The sequence below is a fragment of the Acinonyx jubatus genome, chromosome B4 (assembly GCF_027475565.1).
Source record: "Acinonyx jubatus isolate Ajub_Pintada_27869175 chromosome B4, VMU_Ajub_asm_v1.0, whole genome shotgun sequence".
Classification (NCBI taxonomy): Eukaryota; Metazoa; Chordata; class Mammalia; order Carnivora; family Felidae; genus Acinonyx; species Acinonyx jubatus.
The window spans coordinates 77,394,842-77,413,314 of record NC_069387.1 but is presented as its reverse complement, the minus strand read 5'-3'; the positions used below and the strand labels follow the sequence as shown (position 1 = coordinate 77,413,314).

General features: G+C 53.1%; 1 protein-coding gene across 1 annotated transcript; it reads left to right on the top strand.

Annotated features, from left to right (window-relative positions):
• The first annotated feature begins 9,377 nt into the window (after positions 1-9,377).
• On the top strand, positions 9,378-18,088 carry KRT74 (keratin 74). Its single transcript, XM_015084622.3, has 9 exons — positions 9,378-9,915; positions 10,525-10,739; positions 11,184-11,244; positions 11,737-11,832; positions 12,308-12,472; positions 13,668-13,793; positions 15,147-15,367; positions 15,823-15,857; positions 16,801-18,088. The coding sequence occupies exons 1-9, from the start codon at positions 9,445-9,447 to the stop codon at positions 16,989-16,991; spliced, it is 1,581 nt and encodes a 526-aa protein (XP_014940108.3). The 5' UTR covers positions 9,378-9,444; the 3' UTR covers positions 16,992-18,088.
• The last annotated feature ends 385 nt before the right edge of the window (positions 18,089-18,473 follow it).

Here is an 18,473-nt window from a genome sequence, read left to right as displayed (position 1 = left end):
TGAAATGCCACCTCCCACGTTCATGCTTTTTCTGGTCCCTCCTGGCAGACTCCATCAAAGTCATTGAACATTAAATGAGAGGGAACATTAGAGCTGGTGGCCAGACAGTTCTCCCTGTCCCCTTACTTTAAAAAAAAATGTTTATTTACTCATTTTGAGAGAGAGAGAGAGCACAAATGTGAGTAGGGGAGACACAGAGAGAGGAGAGAGAATCCCAAGCAGCCTCCATATTGTCAGCATGGTGCCCGACATGGGGCTCGACATGGGCTTGATTCCACGCAAGGTGAGATCATGACCTGAGCTGAAATCAAGAGTCGCATGCTTAACTGACTGAGCCACCCAGGCATCCCTCCTTGTCTCCTCACTTTATAGGCCAGCAAATGGAGGCCTGGATGGTTCTGTGCTCTGCCCTGGTTCACAGCCCCACACATCCACAGCACCATTCCAGAATCTGCATTATAGTTGGTGCTTTATTTTCCTGGTGTCCTGGTAGTTGCACACATGTGTGTCACCTCACCCCACTCCCTCTCAGCCCGTGTTTCAGGGTCCCCAGTCTGCGTCACAGTTGGGACTCAATACATGTTTGCTGCAAGAATGCATGGCTTAGTCTAGTCCACCTTCGCTGGGGAGAAGGGGCTTGGGGTATACACAGGTGCCCTGATGACTTGGTTTGTGAGTAATGAAACATACTTGTGTTAATAAATTTGAGTTTTATAGATATCCATGTATATGAAGTTTATACAGCTTATCAACCAATCTGGAACCCTTTGGATCTGGACACTTGCTAAACTGGATGGTCAGATGACAGGCATAAGCCAGCCTGTCTCAGGCAAATGGTCCCCCTGCTAGCATACCAGTCGAGTGTCATAAGCGTGGCTTCCCCTCCTGGCTCTTCTAATGGCTAGTCGTGGCCCTCGTGCAAGATCTTGCCCTTGCAAGATAGGATCGACACAAGCTGGCCATCACTGAGCCTTTCCTATGACAGGCACTGTTCTCGACCCCAACTCTCCTGAGAACTTTACATCCGGCAACTCAGTTAATTCTTCCAACAATCTGATATAGGTGTTATTGCTACAAGATGCAATGATCATAATGCACATCTTACTAATGAGAATACTGAGGCTCGGAGGAGTGAAAGAAACCATCCAATGTCACCTAGTTAAGAAATGGCAGCGTTGGGAACCGAACGCCAGCCCAGCTGCAGAGCCCATACTTCCAGACAGGACACTTCGTTACTGACAAGATTCTCATTGTAGAGGAATAAATGAAAAAGGATCATGGAAGAACTACAGTTTGCCTGGAATATAGTTTGCAGCCAGCAGATGTTGGTTGTTACAATATTATTGCCCGTGCAGGGGCCTTCTATGCTGGCTCTGCACTGGTTCACGACCCATCAGTCCACCGCAGGACTGTGCCCAAGGACCTGGCTGAGAGGGGTTAAGTGCAGGACAGGGGGCACTGGGTCTTCTCATTGAAACACATTCCCATGCGGTCACGAACTGCTGATTTCTAAGCAGGAGAGGGAACTCGTTGGAGCCTGGATTTTGTGCACACACACTGCCCTCTGCCAGCAGCCCCAGGTGCTGCACCTTCCTTTTCCGCGGCTCCAGAGGAGACTTCCCTTTAGTGCAGAGGGTGTGGAATGATCTGGAACAAGGCTCTGTGCCCGCCACAGGTGCCAGCTGGAGGAGATGCTGTTTCACTCCCTGGCGCGCCCAGGCTGGCCCCAGCCTCCATGTTGCCCAGACCCTGGCTCCTGCCCCCTCCCTCTCCTCTCTGACCTCTCACTCACATAGGGTGAGGGGCGCTGGCTGCGAAGCCTGAACCTCCTCATCTCTACTCAGAGATCTTGGGCTTCCAGCCAGCTCTTCCTCAATGAGTGCCTGAGAATCGTGGTGCTGATCTGGAGGTCCTGGGGGGTGAAACCCGCATCCCTCAGCAATACGCTCCCCCAGCCCCATCTGCACTGTGTGCAAATCCCTGCCTTGATGCAGGGCGGCCCCCTCTGAGATCTCTCTCTTTCTCTATCTCTCTGTCTCTGTCTCTCTCAGTAGACGGTACAGGCATGGAGGTGCTGGCAAGGCACAGCCAAGGGGTAACAGAGGAAGGAAGAGATCAGAGCTGAACACAGACATTCTGGGAAGGCTTCCTGGAGGAGGTGGAAAGGGCATCTTAAAGACCTTTTATGTCACATTTGGCAGCTGCTCTGAGATTTCCAGCTGCCCTTTGCTAGCTGTGTCCAATCTTTCTTCCAGGGCCTCCACCACTTCTATCACCTTCAGGATGACAACTGCTTGTAGGACAATCGCTTTATTTGGCAAGTGCTGCCAGAACCACCAGAGACAGTGAGAGTCTCTTCTCTCCTGTGAACCACTTTCCATGGCCTCGCGCATGGCTGCCCTCTGGTAAACGTCCACACCACACCCCTGTGTAGATGTGGTCCCTCTTAGAGGCTTGTTGCTTGAATCCTTCCTTCTTGCTTCCAATCCATCCATCCATCCATCCATCCATCCATCTTCCCCGGGAGGGCTCTCAGGGGGTCCAAACACTCCAGATGCAGCACCAAGTTCCAGATTAAAGCTGCTCCCAACAAGTGACCTGAACCATAGCACAGTGGACCCAGGCTAGAGGGGACCTGTGTGCAAGAAGTCGCCCTGTGTGGAAGGGCACAGTCTGCAGTTGGCCAGTTGAGTATTTCTTTTGCCACTTATAAAACTGTGACTTGGGCAACCCCGTCTGCCTGCTCCTTTGTTTTCTCATTTGTCAAGTGGGAAAAATAAGAGCATTTGCCTACAGGACGGGTGTGAGGATGAAATGCATCAAAATGCACCCAGCAAGCCCTCAACAAGCGAGCACTCGGTGTCTACACCTGAGCACACCTGTTTCACTGTGTGGATTCCAATCCCAGGCCAGCAGCTCTTCCCCGTCTTATTCCCTTCAGCCCTTCCAGCTCACATCGGTTTCTAGAAGGTTCTCTCCCACAGCCGCTGGTCCTTCTCAGCCCTCTCCTTGGCTCTCAGTTATGACATGTGGCCCCCACCCTTGTTCCATGCTGCCCAGCTGTTCCTCTGCCCTAATGGGAACCAGTGCGCCCCCGTCTCTTGTGCTCACTGGCTCCCACTTCCAGACCGTTCCTGTCCTGGTGTGCGGCCCCGTCCCCCACTGTCCGATCTGCAGTCTCTTTTCACAACCAGCCTCCTGAACCCACAGCTGTGTGTTGCACCTATAAGCTTGGCCATAAAGTCTCACGTGCCTCAGTGGGAGCCCACAATACTGAGGAAAAGGGGACTTGGGGTCTCCAGTCCTCTTGCTCTGGAAGGGAGGGTTGACAGAATCTTATAAAGATGCTTCATTCAGGTCTCAGCTCTGAATGGAGCTCTGACCCCAGCCTCAGGTGCCAACGTGGGGCATCACCGAAGCCCCACCTGCCTGAGGTTCTAGGTCCATGCCAGGCTGGTGTTCCAGACAGTGGTACTTAGGACCTCCCAGCACAGTAGCCTGCAGACAACTGTCCCCTTCCACCAGGGCTGGGGCTGGATGGAAATGCCTTTCTTGGAACAGCTCAGTTCAAGCCTCTGCCTCCAGGGACTCTTCCTGTACCCTCTCTATATGCCTTAGCCCCTCCCCCCAGGACCAACCCATTCCCTCCGCCCCCACTGACCCAGTCTTTTCCAGCTTCCGTTTCCTAAAACAACAGCTTCTTATTTCTTGTATTTCTTTCCAGATGTCCCGTTTTTATATTTTTTCCTCCCACTTCCTACCTTGCCTATGGTCACCCCAGACCCCTTAGTGCTTCGGTCCTGCCTGGATCAGCCTCTTCCTTTCTCCGGTCCCCTTCCCAACGCCCTTCCCCAGGACCCCCCAGGCTTAGGTATGATTAGGGCACAGGGAAGGGGGATGGCCATTCCCCCCACACCTGAAGCAGGTGCCCGTCCCCCCCCAGGCCCAGCTCACCACTCACTCCTGTTTCTCCCTAGGAACCGGATGGGGGTGGGGAGGGGTTTCCCCTCCTATTTGGGCAGGGCTGCACCATGCTCCGATGGGAGATAGAGAGCATGTCATTAGTGAAGAGTGGCTTAATTACAGCCCACTGCACAGCCCAGCCTGTTTGCTTTGAAAATGGGCAAAGGAAGAGGCAGATCAAGCACCCAAGTTCACAGTCACGATGGAAAGATTAAGACATTTCATTTCCTCCAGGCTCTCCATTGTCTTTCAAAAAAAGAATCGAGCAATAAAGGGGACCAGGAAATACCTTGCAAACTTCTTCCAGAAGCGGCTGGGGTGGAGGGGTCTGAGGTAAGGAGACAGATGAAGTAATACAGGAATGGGGGCCCACTGGTATTTTCAAACAAGCAAATGGAAGAAAATGTGTCCTCTTCCAGAGCAAGACTGTGCTTGTCTGCACATACCTCTGTGCACTTGAGCTGAGAGGAAAGTGCCCTGTGATGACTAGGTGGGTGGTGGGGTGGAGCTGTAGAGAGTTTAGAGAGCTTTTCTTTTTAAAAAGGGGGGGGGGATAAAGAGCTACCGAGTTCTTGATCGACACTAAAGGACTGGGGGTCTGTCCAGCCATTAAAGGCTTAGGAGCCAGGGAGTAGGAAGAGAGAGAAGGAAACAAGAATGGAGGAGTTTAGTGAGACACAGTCCGGGATATGCTGAAGGCAAAAGGGTACTCAGTCTGCGAAAATCAAAAACCAGACTGCAGAACCAGTCAGAGGGAAGGAGGGCAGGACAGAGTTCCCTGTGGATAGAGCCCAGAGTGGACAGGGGTGGGAACTGGGAGACCACCGCCCTCTCCCAGGGGCTCAGTGAGGAAGAGACCCAGGGGACTGGATGACAGAGCCCAGCCAGCCCTGGAGAAGCAGGGGGGAACTCACAGGGAAGCCAGGACTCTCTGGCGACCCTCCTGTTGGGAGGAGGGAGACTTCTGGCCAGAGGCTCCAACTCACCGTACGTCATGAGCCCATCCTTGGGACTCAGGCAAGCCACCCAAGGCTGCCCTGAGGGCCACGAGGGTTGTGCCCAGCACCGGGACCTGGTGAGGGGGCGAGTGGGGCTGAAATCCAGTGGTGCACCCAGGGGACGGGACTGCCCTGCCGCTTTTCTCCTGAGGAGGGAAGGAGGAGTCGCGCCCCTCCTGAGCTGGACTATGCCAGCAAGAAGGAAAGAGATGCTGGTGCGGAGGAGGGGACGTGGGAAGGCCCTCGACTCAGAGAAGGGTGTTTGTGGAGAGATACCGAGGCGTGTCTGTAGAAAGTTCTATGAGAACTAGCAGGGAGAAGTTTCAAGTCACTAAACATCCTCTGTTAAGTTGTAGTCAGTAGAGGCGTCCTGTACAGCGTCTTCTATGCTAACGTGGCACCAAGAAATGGCAGTGGGGACCATGGTGATGGCCCATCTGGGATTTCGCTCAGCACAGCACCTTATAATGGGGCAAGCATTTACGTGAGTGAGTGTGGAATAGAGTTAAATTGATGTCATCTAGCTACCCGTCTTCTCAATAATCTGGGGGGGGGGGGGAATTCATGCTAACACTTGGGTAGGGGGCTGTTGGGGGGATTAGCAGAGAGAGAGAGAGAGAGGGAGGGAGACCAGAGAATTGCTTGGGTATTGACATTTTACAGACTGGGGGAGATGCAACTTTAGTGACCCCTACAAACTGCTGGAGAATTTGCTAGTCTGTACAGTGCAATATGGAGGGTGCTAGAGTGATCAACCGTCCGGGTGTTTCAGAACTGCCCAGGGGGCAGCACTGAAGGACGCGTGTTTTGGAAAACCCCTCCGTCCCAGGCAAACCGGGATCGTTGGTCACCCTACAAAATGGTCTTCAGCTACTTCTCCCAGCCGTCCTGTCTGGGGTGCTCTCCCTCATATCCTGTGCCCCTTCTTCCTAACGCAGAACTTTCTGTCTCACTCCCTCCACATTGTCTGCCCCTCTGCCTCTCATCCTGCATCTGGAGCCCCAGATTGCCGCAGTGGGCTGGGCCCCACCTCGCAGGTACATGTTCTATCTGCTGTCAGATGGGATCCTCCAGGATGCAGAGCATTTCATGTCAGGGAGGGGAAGGGTGCCGGGAGGGGGTGTGGTGAGGATGGCAGAAAAGCACATGAACTCTATTGTTGGGGCTAGCTAAATTTGGACAAGGATGGAAAAACAGCCTCCTTTCAAACTGGTTCAGGCAGGTCAGGAGTCTTAGGTTTCTGCACTGAGCTCACTTTTAAAGGGAAATCAGGGAATTCAGTTTCAAGGGCTTTTGCCATTTTTAAGGCGCTGTGGTGTGTCCCCAAGTCTTGCAGCCCCAAGGTTCGGTCAAGGACCCTTCAGGTTTCTTCTTCCCTCCATTAATGGCCTTTAACTACAGAGCACTGTTTCCGTAGACTGTGTTGAGGGGTAGTCCAGAGGCCAATGGACTAGAGGAAAATGGCCTTCAATATCCATTCTCAAGCCAGGCAGACGGGACTTTGGTTGTGTCCATTTGAGATTATTCGAGGCCCTACTTTTGATTTACCTCCAGTGTGGTGTGCCCTGCAGAGCGGGCCTCTTACCCTCCGGAAGTATCCTTAACCAAGATGGCAGGAGCTGGTGGTGTCTACAGGCTCAGCTCCCTGGGGGCTCCCCGGGGTACCTGTCTCCCGACAGTCCTCATGCAACACAGAGACTGCTCATTAAGCTAAAGCGTGACGTCTCTTCCCGTCTTTACCCTCGCACGATGCCGCACTGTCCGCAGGGAGAGGGCAGGTGTCCCGGCCACTCCACCGTCTTTCCCTTTTGTCCCCTTTGCCCCTGTGCAGCCTGGCCCACCTCTCACTTCCCGACCCCCACCTCAGAAAGCCCCATGTGTATTTTTTATTATTTATTTATTTTGAGAGAGAGAGAGAGAGAAAGTGGGGAAGAGGCAGAGAGGGAGAGAGAGAGAATCCCAAGCAGGCGCCTTGCTGTTAGCTCGGAGCCCAACGCGGGGCTCAGACTCACAAACCGCGAGATCATGACCTGAGCCGAAGTCAGGTGCCTAATCGACTGAGCCCCCCCCGGGAGCCCCAAGCCCGACATATTTTATTCTGATTTTTTTTTAATCGGAATTTCAGTAACTGCTTGTCGGAGTCACACGTAATCCAGTGCAGGCATGTGGCGTTAAAACTGCAAAAGCAACAACCAGACAAGTTTCACACGCTTGTGTTTTGTCTCCTCCACTTCAGTTTCTGTTTTTTAGAGAAGAAGGAGAGTGTCTTAGACGTTTCTCTCTCACTGTCCCGCGGAGAGCAGTACACACAGTAGGAACTCAATTTTCCGGCTATTGAATGAACTGATCTCTTCAGACTTTGGCATGCTCAGTAGCCCAGTGAACTCAAAGATTGGGGTGGGGAGCGTGGTGGCTGATTAGAAGGTGGCCATCACAGCAAAGATCGGGACTGCCAGAGATCCCACAATGTGGGTCGGAGACAATTCCCTGCAATTACGTCCCCTAGAATTTGCTGGGAGGGGCACCTGTGCGTGGCAGTGATGATGACACCTGTCCGGAAGGTCCCCTCTGCCTCCTCCTCTTCCTTCTGCGTCACCACCCCCAGCCCGTGGCCGTCATCACCGCCATCACTATCACTGCCCAGCCCCCAGCACAGAAAGCCCTGCGTCTTTGCTGCTAGCTGACATCTTATCCCATTACGTGCTGGTTGGGAACCGGCCTTGAGACCAGACGCATTCGAATTCCAGTGCCAGCTCTGACTTCCTAGCCCAGTGTCCTCAGGCAAATTCTTTATCATCTCTAAGCCTCCGGTTCTCACCTGTCAAGAAAAGTGTGGAAGGTCAGGGTTAAAGTAGAAATGCTGGTGGTCCTGAGCACAATGCTGGGCACATGCGGTGTGAACGATTGATGCGAACTCTTTTTGTCTGCTCTGTCACTATTACTACGGTGGGTGGGTTCTATCGCTGCCACCATTGCTGCCACTGCAAGTCATATGTCAGTCCCCTGGGAGCAGCTGCTGCGAACCAGCCCCCACCCCCAAGAGTGCTGGGGGGGGGGGGCGGGTACTAGCCCCGCCTTCTGGAGGTTCCTGAAATCTATGGTCAAAATTAGTGTGCTTCCCCCAGCATCACAGTGCTGTTCTGTCTGGAGCTCTGGCCCCAGATTAAGTTCTTTACGGAGATTCCTCTTATTGGTCCGCAGCTCCTTGGTGGCTGGGGCTGTGTGTTGGTTAAGGGACTCATTCACAAACCAGCACCTGCAATATGGCTTAGAAAGCCACAAGAAACCACTTACATTATGCCCCCCCCCCCATGCCCTGGGGCGAGGCCCTGCTGGGGCGGTGGGGGATGGGAGGGTGGGGGGCTGGGGAGACAGGGTCCCTGGAGAAGGAGCTTCCGCAGTCCTGCATCAGGATAGCTACCAGATGCCTGTTTTTGAAGGAATCTTGTAACATTTCACCCCACCAGGACTACCTGAACTAAGAAAGAGCTGCTCTCTCCCCTCCCTTAATTGAGTGGCTTCCTGAAATGATCAGGAAACTGACAGAACTGAAATGATCAGGAAACTGACAAAACAGTCCACCCTGAACTCAGGGACTCCTGCAGCTTGGTCCCTGGGTGTGGAGTGTTTCTCCAGGGATCACAGGGGTTGGGGAGACCCAGTATGGGGTGGACAACCTTATTCGGGAGGAAAAACGTGGCTGCGGGAACTGCCAGCTGCCTGAAAAGGTTTTTACTGTTGAAAAGGCAACATCAAGGTCACCACCAACCACCACCCCCCGCAGGCCTCACCCACAGAAAGCCCCAGACAATACCCCTGCTGAGGGCCATGCAGACTCTGTGTGGTTGCTTCCATTATCTTCCTATGGTTCGTTCTGTTGCTGAACAGCTGGGGTCCCGACAGTGACCCAAAGAATGACTCCTGGAACTTCTGTCTTGGATCTAGATCTTTGAAGACACCATGTTCTTTCCAAGTCTCCTCTTTTCTGGCATGAACACTTCAGCTCCTCACTACCACCAACCCAATAATGGGAGATGGGTTCTCTTGGGAGGAAACCTTGGGTTTTCAGATGGGTCTTCTCTGGGTAAAGCCAGGCATTGCCTTTGCTCCTCACTGATAGATAAACAAGACAGAGGAAGCCCTGGAAAAATAAAGCTAGGAGATCTCCGAAGAGGATAAGTTTCCTGCTCCCTAATTAAGAGCACAGATAAATGCCAGATTAGACCACTCCGGTCTGCAAGGACAGCATATTCCGCTTGCTATCAGAAATGCTTTGTTCCTACAAAGGGTTGGAGATCTCTATTCTACAAATTGCCCATGGCCCCTGGCTCTTTAGCACTAGGAAAGGAGATAGTGGAGAGACGCGCTTTTCCGGTGTCCTGGGCTCAACAGGATAAAAGGAGGCAGCACTCTGGGTGTCCCGTCAGAGTGTTCACTATCTGTTGGTATTCTCTCCAGCTCTGTCAACTCCATCCTTCCCACCATGAGTCGCCAGCTGAACATCAAGCCTGGTGGTGACAAGGGTGGCTTCAGTGGGCGCTCAGCCGTGGTGCTGAGGAAGGCTGTGGGCAGTATGGCTTCTTGCCGTGCCGCTGGCAAAGGACCTGGGGCTGGCTTCAGCAGTCGGAGCCTCTATAGTCTTGGAGGGAATCGGTGTATTTCCTTCAATACGGCTGGCGGTGGTGTTTGGACTGGAGGTTACAGCTTTGGGCCTGGCTCTGGATATGGAGGGGGCCGGGCGACTGGCTTTGCCGGCAGCATGTTTGGCAGTGTGGCCTCGGGGCCCGTGTGCCCATCCATGTGCCCACCCGGGGGCATCCACCAGGTCACCATCAACAAGAGCCTCCTGGCCCCCCTCAACGTGGAGCTGGACCCTGAGATCCAGAAAGTGCGCACCCAGGAGCGGGAGCAGATCAAAGCTCTGAACAACAAGTTCGCCTCCTTCATCGACAAGGTGGGTCTCACAGGAGGAGGACGAGACAGTCCAGTGAGATGGGAACAAATCCCTGTTGCCTGGGAGTAGACAGGGCACAGTGGATGGAAAGGTGGCAGCTGGGTGTCAGGAAGGGCTCCCTGATCGTAACATCTTGTAAGCTAGGTAGCACAAGGAGATGAATGAATGTGCTGCTTTCTTGGGGGATTTTGCAAAGAAGGGTGGAGAATTGAGTGAAGCATAGCCCCACCTTGAGAAAGAAGTGCTGGGTTTCTGGAGGACAACTTGATGAGTCTCCAGCTCTTTAAAGAAGACAAGGTAGGATCAGCACTATTGGGAGGGGAGGGCTCACAGTACAGAAGAAACCCTTGGTTGAGTCATCAGGGGGAGCATCTCCCAGGTGCTGAGTCAGGTGACGGAAGAAAGCTATGGAATTTCCTTCTTCCTCGAGATTTCAGGGATTGGTTTTGTCCAGAAGGCTATGGAATGAGCACTTGTAAAGGTCTAGTTTGCATGGAATCCCATGAGTGGAGAGTCAGCACTTAAGCCAAACGACTTTAGAAAAATTCATATAACCTGGGAGTCAATGGCCCATGTCCATGGACACAATAGCCTCCATTGTGGTCCCAGGTGCGCTTCCTGGAGCAGCAGAACCAGGTGCTGGAGACCAAGTGGGAGCTGCTACAGCAGCTGGACCTGAGCAGCTGCAGGAAGAACCTGGAGCCCATCCTCGAGGGCTACATCAGCAACCTGCAGAAGCAGCTGGAGACGCTGTCCGGGGACAGGGTGCGGCTGGACTCGGAGCTGCGGAACGTGCGGGACGTGGTGGAGGACTACAAGAAGAGGTGAGCACGGCCCACCAGGGTCATAGGTCGTATTCCCAGAGGCTTCTTGGCGAACCCAATCTCTGTGCCACTTTTTCGGTGGGGAGGGAGCAAGCACCAGGGCCAGGGGCTCACACCCCTCCCCTGGTTGTGGCACAACAGCTTGCTCTGTTGATAAGAACGTCCTGTCTGGTTGACTGGAAGGAGTTCCATGCTCATTGATCCACCGACTGGTTCAGTGGCCAGTTTAGGGAGCCTAACGGATGCTTGGATATTTTCCTAGGATCCAGAGAGTGGAATATAAATGAGGCCAACTCAGGGACATAGTCCTGCCACTCCCAGCCTGTGCAACGCTAGGCGATCCAGCAGGGACTCTGCACCCAAGCACTTGCCCGGACAGTGGGAAGGGAAGGTTACTTGGCCAGTGGGACTGAGGTCTCTGCTATCCTCTCTCCTTTCTCCCAGGTATGAGGTGGAGATTAATCAGCGCACAACAGCTGAGAATGAGTTTGTGGTGCTCAAGAAGGTAAGAAAGAGAAGAGCCTATGGACCTTGGTCTCTTGCACCCCCATCTGAACCGCCTCCACTCGGGACTCCAGCCCAGGCCTCCTCGGGAGGGGATTATGCCTAAATGGGGACGGAGTCATTGTTCTGGCCTCTAGCAAGTTGGAGAGACAGGACACACACCCAGGGGACGGGCAGAGAGACAGACAGCAGAGAATTCTGGCCTGGGAGTCAGGAAACTCTGGTCCAGCTTGACCTTCCTGTGTGACTTGGGGAAACTCATTCTACCTCTCTGGGCATTGTTTTTCTCCAGTGTAACAAGCAACATTCCCCTTTCCTTATTTTCAGAGAGTAAGTGAGTATGAGAAAAAGCAATATTGAGTGATTTTATTCAACCATATGCTTCCATTTGCAGGCAAAAAAAATAGGAAATCAGATGGCTCTGGGATCAGGGACAGGGAAAGCTGATGAGATGGGATGGTATTGACTGAATGTTCTGGGCCCCTCTTGGCAGGATGTGGATGCAGCCTACACGGTCAAGGTGGAGCTTCAGGCCAAAGTAGACTCTCTGGATAAAGACATCAAGTTCCTCAAGTGTTTGTATGACGCGGTGAGGATACGCCTACCCTTTCCCCACCCTGCCTCTTGCCAGCTGGAGGCTTCACTTGGCTCTTCCCTGGGATGCCAGTTAGAAGGATTTAGAATAAATAGACTGAAGCCTGTTTTTATAGAAAGGTGCAAAACTCTGCACTGCGAGACCACGGAAGTGTAGGATCTTGGTCCCCAGAAGCCATATACATAAGAGACAATCCCACCTGGGCTCTGATAGTGACCTTGTGTGCAGGCAGGAAAAAATGACCTTGTGAAGTTCTACTCAAGCACAGGTTCTTAACCCTGTGAATTATGGGAAATGCCGTCGACTGCCTGCTGCCCCTGTGGGGTATATCCTGCTGCTGTGAGCCTTCTCCCTCGGCTCCAACAGACAGATCTGGAGCAGGCACTTCTTCCCACCACGTCAGCCCAGAAGACTAATAAGCAGCAGAGGGAGGCTGGGTGACACTGACTCTCCTCCTCTCTCAATTCAGGAGATGGCCCAGATCCAGACTCATGCCAGTGAGACCTCTGTTATCCTTTCCATGGACAACAACCGGGATCTGGACCTGGACAGCATCATCGCCAAGGTCCGAGCTCAGTATGAGGAGATCGCCCTGAAGAGCAAGGCAGAGGCTGAGGCCCTGTACCAGAGCAAGGTGGGCACCAGGGGGATCGCTGTCCTCCACCAGCCTCTCCTCTCCTGGGAAGGGACACCTCCACCAGTGAATTCAAGAGCCATCTTTGTAGATGTGCTGAAAGAAAGAATGGTTACAACCAATGCTTTAACCACATCCTACTCGAAAAGAATTCTTAGTAGAGACTATTATCCAAGGTAAAACATAAAATTGGTGTGGATGGGCATATTCAACGGAGAGGGACAGGCAATCCATTGACGGAAGAAAGAAGAGAGGTGTTCCTGCTGTAACACAAATGTGTTTCCAGGGATTATGGCATGTCATTATGGGGCAGAAGAGTAACAAATATGGGGGAGAGTAACTAGGGAAGACCCAAGGTGGGGTGGGGAGGGAAGAGGAAGCCCCGAGCTCTTTCCTGATCAGTGTGGGGAGACTTCCAAGATGAGGAAGTGAAAGTCTAGGCACCTTCTGGGCAATGGCAATTGTGTTTGGAGGAGACTCTACCTGGGTGCTCTTCAGGGCTTCACACCTGCTGTGCTCTGGCCCCCCTTTTCATGTTTGTTAAATCCCACTAACAGCAAAGATCACAGATTCCTTGTCCCCTGTCCATGGATATGTCATCCCCTCTTCTCTGGAGGACTGGGCAAGGGGAGAGGGGCAGATATGGGCTACGAGCCCCGAGCCAACAATCCCGCCATCTTAAGGGTACACACGGCGGTCAGTTTCCTGGCTCTCCACTTGTCACTGAGAAAGGGCTATGGGAGAATTTGTGTTCTGTGGGGACAGGGACTTCACCTATCCTGCTCACTGCTATGTCCTCCAGTACCTGGAGCAGAGCCTGGCCTATGCAGATGCTTCTGTAAAGAGGTGCTAAACAAGCTGAAAGGACTTCTTAGATTTTGAAAGTGCTTAATAAATGTGACTTACGTCTTTCTTTCATCCGGCTGAGGAAAGAACACAAGCAGAGCAAGGAGAAAGGATGGACCCAGCACACGGGCTCTGCTTAGAGAAGGGGGTGGACTTCTGGGCCGGAACCACCACAAAACCCCTGGAAGGGTGCCCAGGCCCCCGCTCTATCACTTCCTGCTCTGGAACCACCTCCCCTGGTTGGTCCCAGCCATGGGATTGTTTGCTCAGGACCCTTCCCCTACTTCAAGTCGGGGGACAGGGGATGCAGTCCTGTCTCATAACCAACTTTCTATCTCTGGGAAACCAGATCCAAGAGCTGCAGCTGGCAGCCGGCCGGCACGGTGATGACCTCAAACACACCAAGAACGAGATGTCAGAGCTGAACCGGCTCATCCAGAGGATCCGGTGTGAGATTGCCAATGTGAAGAAGCAGGTGGGCAGCAACTTCACAAAGATTGTCAAGTTCTTGGTGAAGTTCAATTTCATCCCCTGCGATGGAGAAACTGGAGCCCACCCTTTTGCGCAAAGCAAATCTCCCAACCTGGGCGTGGGAGCCCCTCAGCCACCCACTGTCCCTGTTTCCCACCTGCCTCTGTACCCCCGTGGTCAGAGCTGGCACTGTGCTCAGGATTGGGAAATGCCTTGAGGGTTTCCTCTTTCTTTTTCCCCTCTTTCTCAGACCTTTTCTGTGTGAAACAAACCTGCTGAACAATCCTTCAGATGTGCCCTCTGGCGGCAGCTCCCACACCGCCTCCTCCCAATGGACACTCAACACATGTGGGGTGCGTGGGGAATGCATCCCAGGCCCCTCCATGGCCACGTTAAGTTCCTGCCCTCCGGGTGGGGCGTAGTCCTGGTGATGGAGGGAGGACGACAGCAGATGAAGCCCTCCTGGGTGGCCCTGCCCTGTACCACGTGGGATGTCCACTTCAGCTGGGGGATCCTGTCTCACCTGGAAGCAGCAAGACTTAAACACCATGTCAGTGGGGAGCTGATTTTAAGGTGGTGGGGAATCCTTCCTGTCCTGGTTCTCCCCAAAGAACCAGGTCAACTCTGCCAGTGACAGAGTCACCAAACTGAAAGATCAGAGCCTACTCTCCTCCCTGAGGCCCCTACTCCAGGCGATGTGGGGGAGCCCGGGGACAGCTTTCCTCCCCATCAGTACATGAGATCACAGTGCTGCTAGGTGTTTGTCAGAATCTAGTTTCTGAGGTTGTAGTTGTGATTTCAGACCTTTAACCTCCTGCTCTAAGGGAAGCCTCCTTCACCCAATTCAGGCTGCCAAGGGGGGAGCACTGAGCCAGACTCCCTGCAGAGTGCTGGATTGGTCCAGAAATGCTTGCTCTTGGTGCTAACAGGTAGCAAGGGTCCTGACTGGGAGCTGTCCTGCAGGCAGGAATCTGACTACAGTGGCACCTTGGCACGCTGTCTGCTCCTTAGAGGCGTTCTGGCTGGGGTCTCAGCGTGATTCTCTTGGACCTGGTGTCCTTTGAGTTTATAGCCACTGGTGGCCTCCAACCCCAGGGACTAGACAACTTTGCGAACATCAAAGTTTTCTTCCTACACTCATGACATGTAACTGCTTCAACAGCTTCTCACACCAATTCCTGTAAATATCCATCTGCGACAGAAAATAGAGGAGACCCAGGGTCGAGTGCTGGCTCTGCAACTTTTAATTGCTGTCACCTCGGGCCTCATCTGTAAAGAATGGGGGTTGTGCTACCTAACCCAGAAGATCTAAAAACTCTCTTGCATTCTGATGATCTCCGGGGTCTTTGGCTTTCAGTGTGCCAACCTGGAGACGGCCATCGCCGATGCCGAGCAGCGGGGCGACAGTGCCCTGAAGGATGCCCGGGCCAAGCTGGACGAGCTGGAGGCTGCCCTGCACCAGGCCAAGGAGGAGCTGGCCCGGATGCTGCGGGAGTACCAGGAGCTCATGAGCCTGAAGCTGGCCCTGGACATGGAGATCGCCACCTACCGCAAGCTGCTGGAGGGCGAGGAGTGCAGGTGGGGGGGTGGGCGGGGGGAAGCAGGGGAGAAGGGGCTGTGGGTGGCTCGCTGCTAGGCTGGGGACATTTGGGAAGTGGAAGATGAACAACATGAGCACAAGGTGGTGGTTTGACTGGGGAGCTCAGCTTCCCTTCCTTCCTGTGATGGAGGTCAAACATGAAGCAAATAGCATGAGGGGTGCTCTGAAAATACCAGGTGGGGTCACACAGAAACCCCAGATTGGGTTTCATCACTAGCTTTGCCACGCACAAGCTCTGCAGTCCTGGTAAATCGTTGAGCGTCTCTGCATCTTTATGTTCTTACCTGTAAAATGAGATTATAATCCCCATCTCGAGGATTGTTTTAAGGATGAATGAAAATAATCTACGGGTTAAAGCACGTGCTCATCAAGGTTTAGCTGAATGTAGACACTTCCTTGAGGTTTTATCCTTCTCTAACTTTCTGTCTTACAGGATGTCTGGTGAGAATCCATCGTCTGTGAGCATCTGTAAGTGTCCCTGAGAGATGGGTTGGGTGGGGACTCTGGCTGGATGGGAAAGCTGTGGACACGAGGATAGGGCGATGCCACCTCCTTTAGTGGTTCTGCCCCGCCCCCAGTCTGGGAATTTCTGCAACTGTCTTTTGAAGCTTCTCTGGCTTCAAAGGAAACCTATTTCCCTTTGTCCCATGGAAACAGTGACTGAAGTCATGCCTACCCCATTTCCTTCCTGTCTCTTCCCAGGGCGTTGTCATCCAGAGAGAGGGTTAACAATGTGCACAAGGGCAGGGATGCCTGGGTGTCTCAGTTGCTTAAGCGGCTGACTCAGGTCACGATCTCATGGTTTGTGAGTTCGAGCCATACGTTGGGCTCTGCACTGACAGTGTGGAGCCTTCTTGGGATTCTCTCTCTCTCTCTTTCTCTCTCTCTCTCAAAAATAAATAAAATAAACTTTGTTTTATTTTATTTTTTTTTAATTTTTTTAACGTTTATTCATTTTTGAGACAGAGAGAGACAGAGCATGAATGGGGGAAGGTCAGAGAGAGAGGGAGACACAGAATCTGAAACAGGCTCCAGGCTCTGAGCTGTCAGCACAGAGCCCGACGCGGGGCTTGAACTCACGGACTGCGAGATCATGACCTGAGCCGAAGTCGGACGCCCAACCGACTGAGCCACCCAGGCGCCCCAAATAAAATAAACTTTAAATAACAAGTTAAAAAAAAAAAAAAAGAATGTACACTGGGCGCCAAACAGTCCAAGAATCTCCAGGAGGACAGGGACCGTGTCTGTGCTGTGTGGTCCTCGCCTCACGCGGAGCCTGGCACATCGCAGGGTGTCTGTGGGTCTTTGTGATGTTTCCAGGCTGCTGAAGGTTGCTGGGGGTTGAGGGGGGATGGCTTCTTCGCTGACTGACCCTCACTGCCCTTCTCTGTTCTCGGCCCTTCCTCCTCAGCTGTCATCAGCAGCGGTGGAAACAGTTACTACCACCCCAGCACCTCTGGCAGTGCTGACACGGGGCCCAGTGGCCTGGCGGGCAGCTCCAGCAGCACTTGGGCCGGACAGTCCAGGGCCAAAGGGGCACGAGTGGGAGACCTCAAGGATGCCCGGGGCAAGAGCGCCCCCTCCAGGAAAGCTACCCGATAAACTCCCGGCACCAGGGAGAAGAGAGATCCTGGCCACCGCCCTACCTGGAGTTGTCTGCTGTCCCCCACCCTCCACCCCGAGTCCCGGGACTGTCTGTAGAGGGCTCGGCCACCCGTGCCGTGCCTCCCCTGACTGTCCTGTTTCCTCGGGTACCGCGTGGACTCTGACTTCTTGTTTCCCCTTACTGCCTTCAGGAGGCTTTGGGGCACAGGCTCCAATTACCTTCTTGGCCCTGGGAAGCTCTGGTTCTCCCCAGAAGAAGAGGGGAAGGGGGTGGCGGAGAGGGAGGGGAGGGGGGAATAGTCTTGCTGTGTGCTGAGGCTGAGGCTCATTCCATGTGCACCCAGGAGGCAAGCGGTCAGCCAGCCCTTGCCTGTCCCCTCAGAAAGGTCTTTGCCGAATGACTCCATTATTTAGGAGAAAAGGTGTCCTCTCTCAGACCACCAGCTGTATCTGTCTCTACAAAGCCAAGTGACAGAGAACGTAGGGATCTCCTGCCACCTTGGGTCACCCACCACTCCTCCCTTACTGGTAATAGCTACAACCATATGCTAAGCACCTGCTACGTGCCAGGCTCCCCGCATGCCTGTCTTTCTTACCCAACCTGCTGGGTGGATGCAACCAGCATCCTCAGGACAGAGGAGAAGCCCCATCCTCTGAGAGGCTGTAGAATCTGTCCCTGTGACCCACGAAGTACCAGGGCCACGAGTCAAGCCCAGGTCTGGCTGACTCCAGGGTCTATATACTTTCCATGGCACATCACTGCCTCTTTCACAAAGGGAGTTTTTTTGAACCCATGGTTCTTTTGATGAGGGCAGCATGATTATGTTGCCTTTTTGTTGAGGACTGTGGGTGTGTGACTTATCTTGAGTGCTCTCTCTGGGGCTGTATCCTGCTGTGCTTGTGATTCTCAATTCTTGTTGCTATGAGCTGTGCTTGGTGGGGGGAGCTTGATCTATCTCTGATGGTACTGCCCAGGCCAGAAGTCATGGCTCTTGATGTAAATATTCCTAAAAATGGTCACACCCAGTCCCTTCTTTGCTTGAGTTAAGAACTCTGGATTCCTGCTGTACAATCAATAAACTGCCCTTGAGTAATATCAGAGGTACACTCTTGTCAGTGTGTCAATCTCACCAAATTGCCCACCCTCTAATGATAATGGGCCCCGCCCCACCCACATGCACCAGCCTTTAGAAAGTCAGGAGGCAGATCAGAGCAAGCTGCTCTGGAGGTCATCGCAGGCTGATGGGACAGATGGACATAGATGCAAATCATGTCCTCGTACAAATCAGGGAATGGCAGTCCCATGCAACCGTGCTGAGAAGAGACCAGGATGTAGAAGCTAAGCAAAGAAGGCTTCCTGGAGGAGGAGGAAAGTTTAATCAAATAACTAGAAAGATAGGCACATAGATTCCTGGAGAGAGAACTTAAAGCACACCACACGATAGCTTTTGTGTGCTTATTTTGGTGGGGAGTGGGAGG

Coding starts and splice junctions, on each gene's coding strand:
- KRT74 (XM_015084622.3), top strand. CDS start 9,445: ATGAGTCGCCAGCTGAACATCAAGCCTGGTGGTGACAAGGGTGGCTTC. Junction 9,916..10,524: donor TCGCCTCCTTCATCGACAAG/GTGGGTCTCACA, acceptor TTGTGGTCCCAG/GTGCGCTTCCTGGAGCAGCA. Junction 13,794..15,146: donor TTGCCAATGTGAAGAAGCAG/GTGGGCAGCAAC, acceptor TTTGGCTTTCAG/TGTGCCAACCTGGAGACGGC.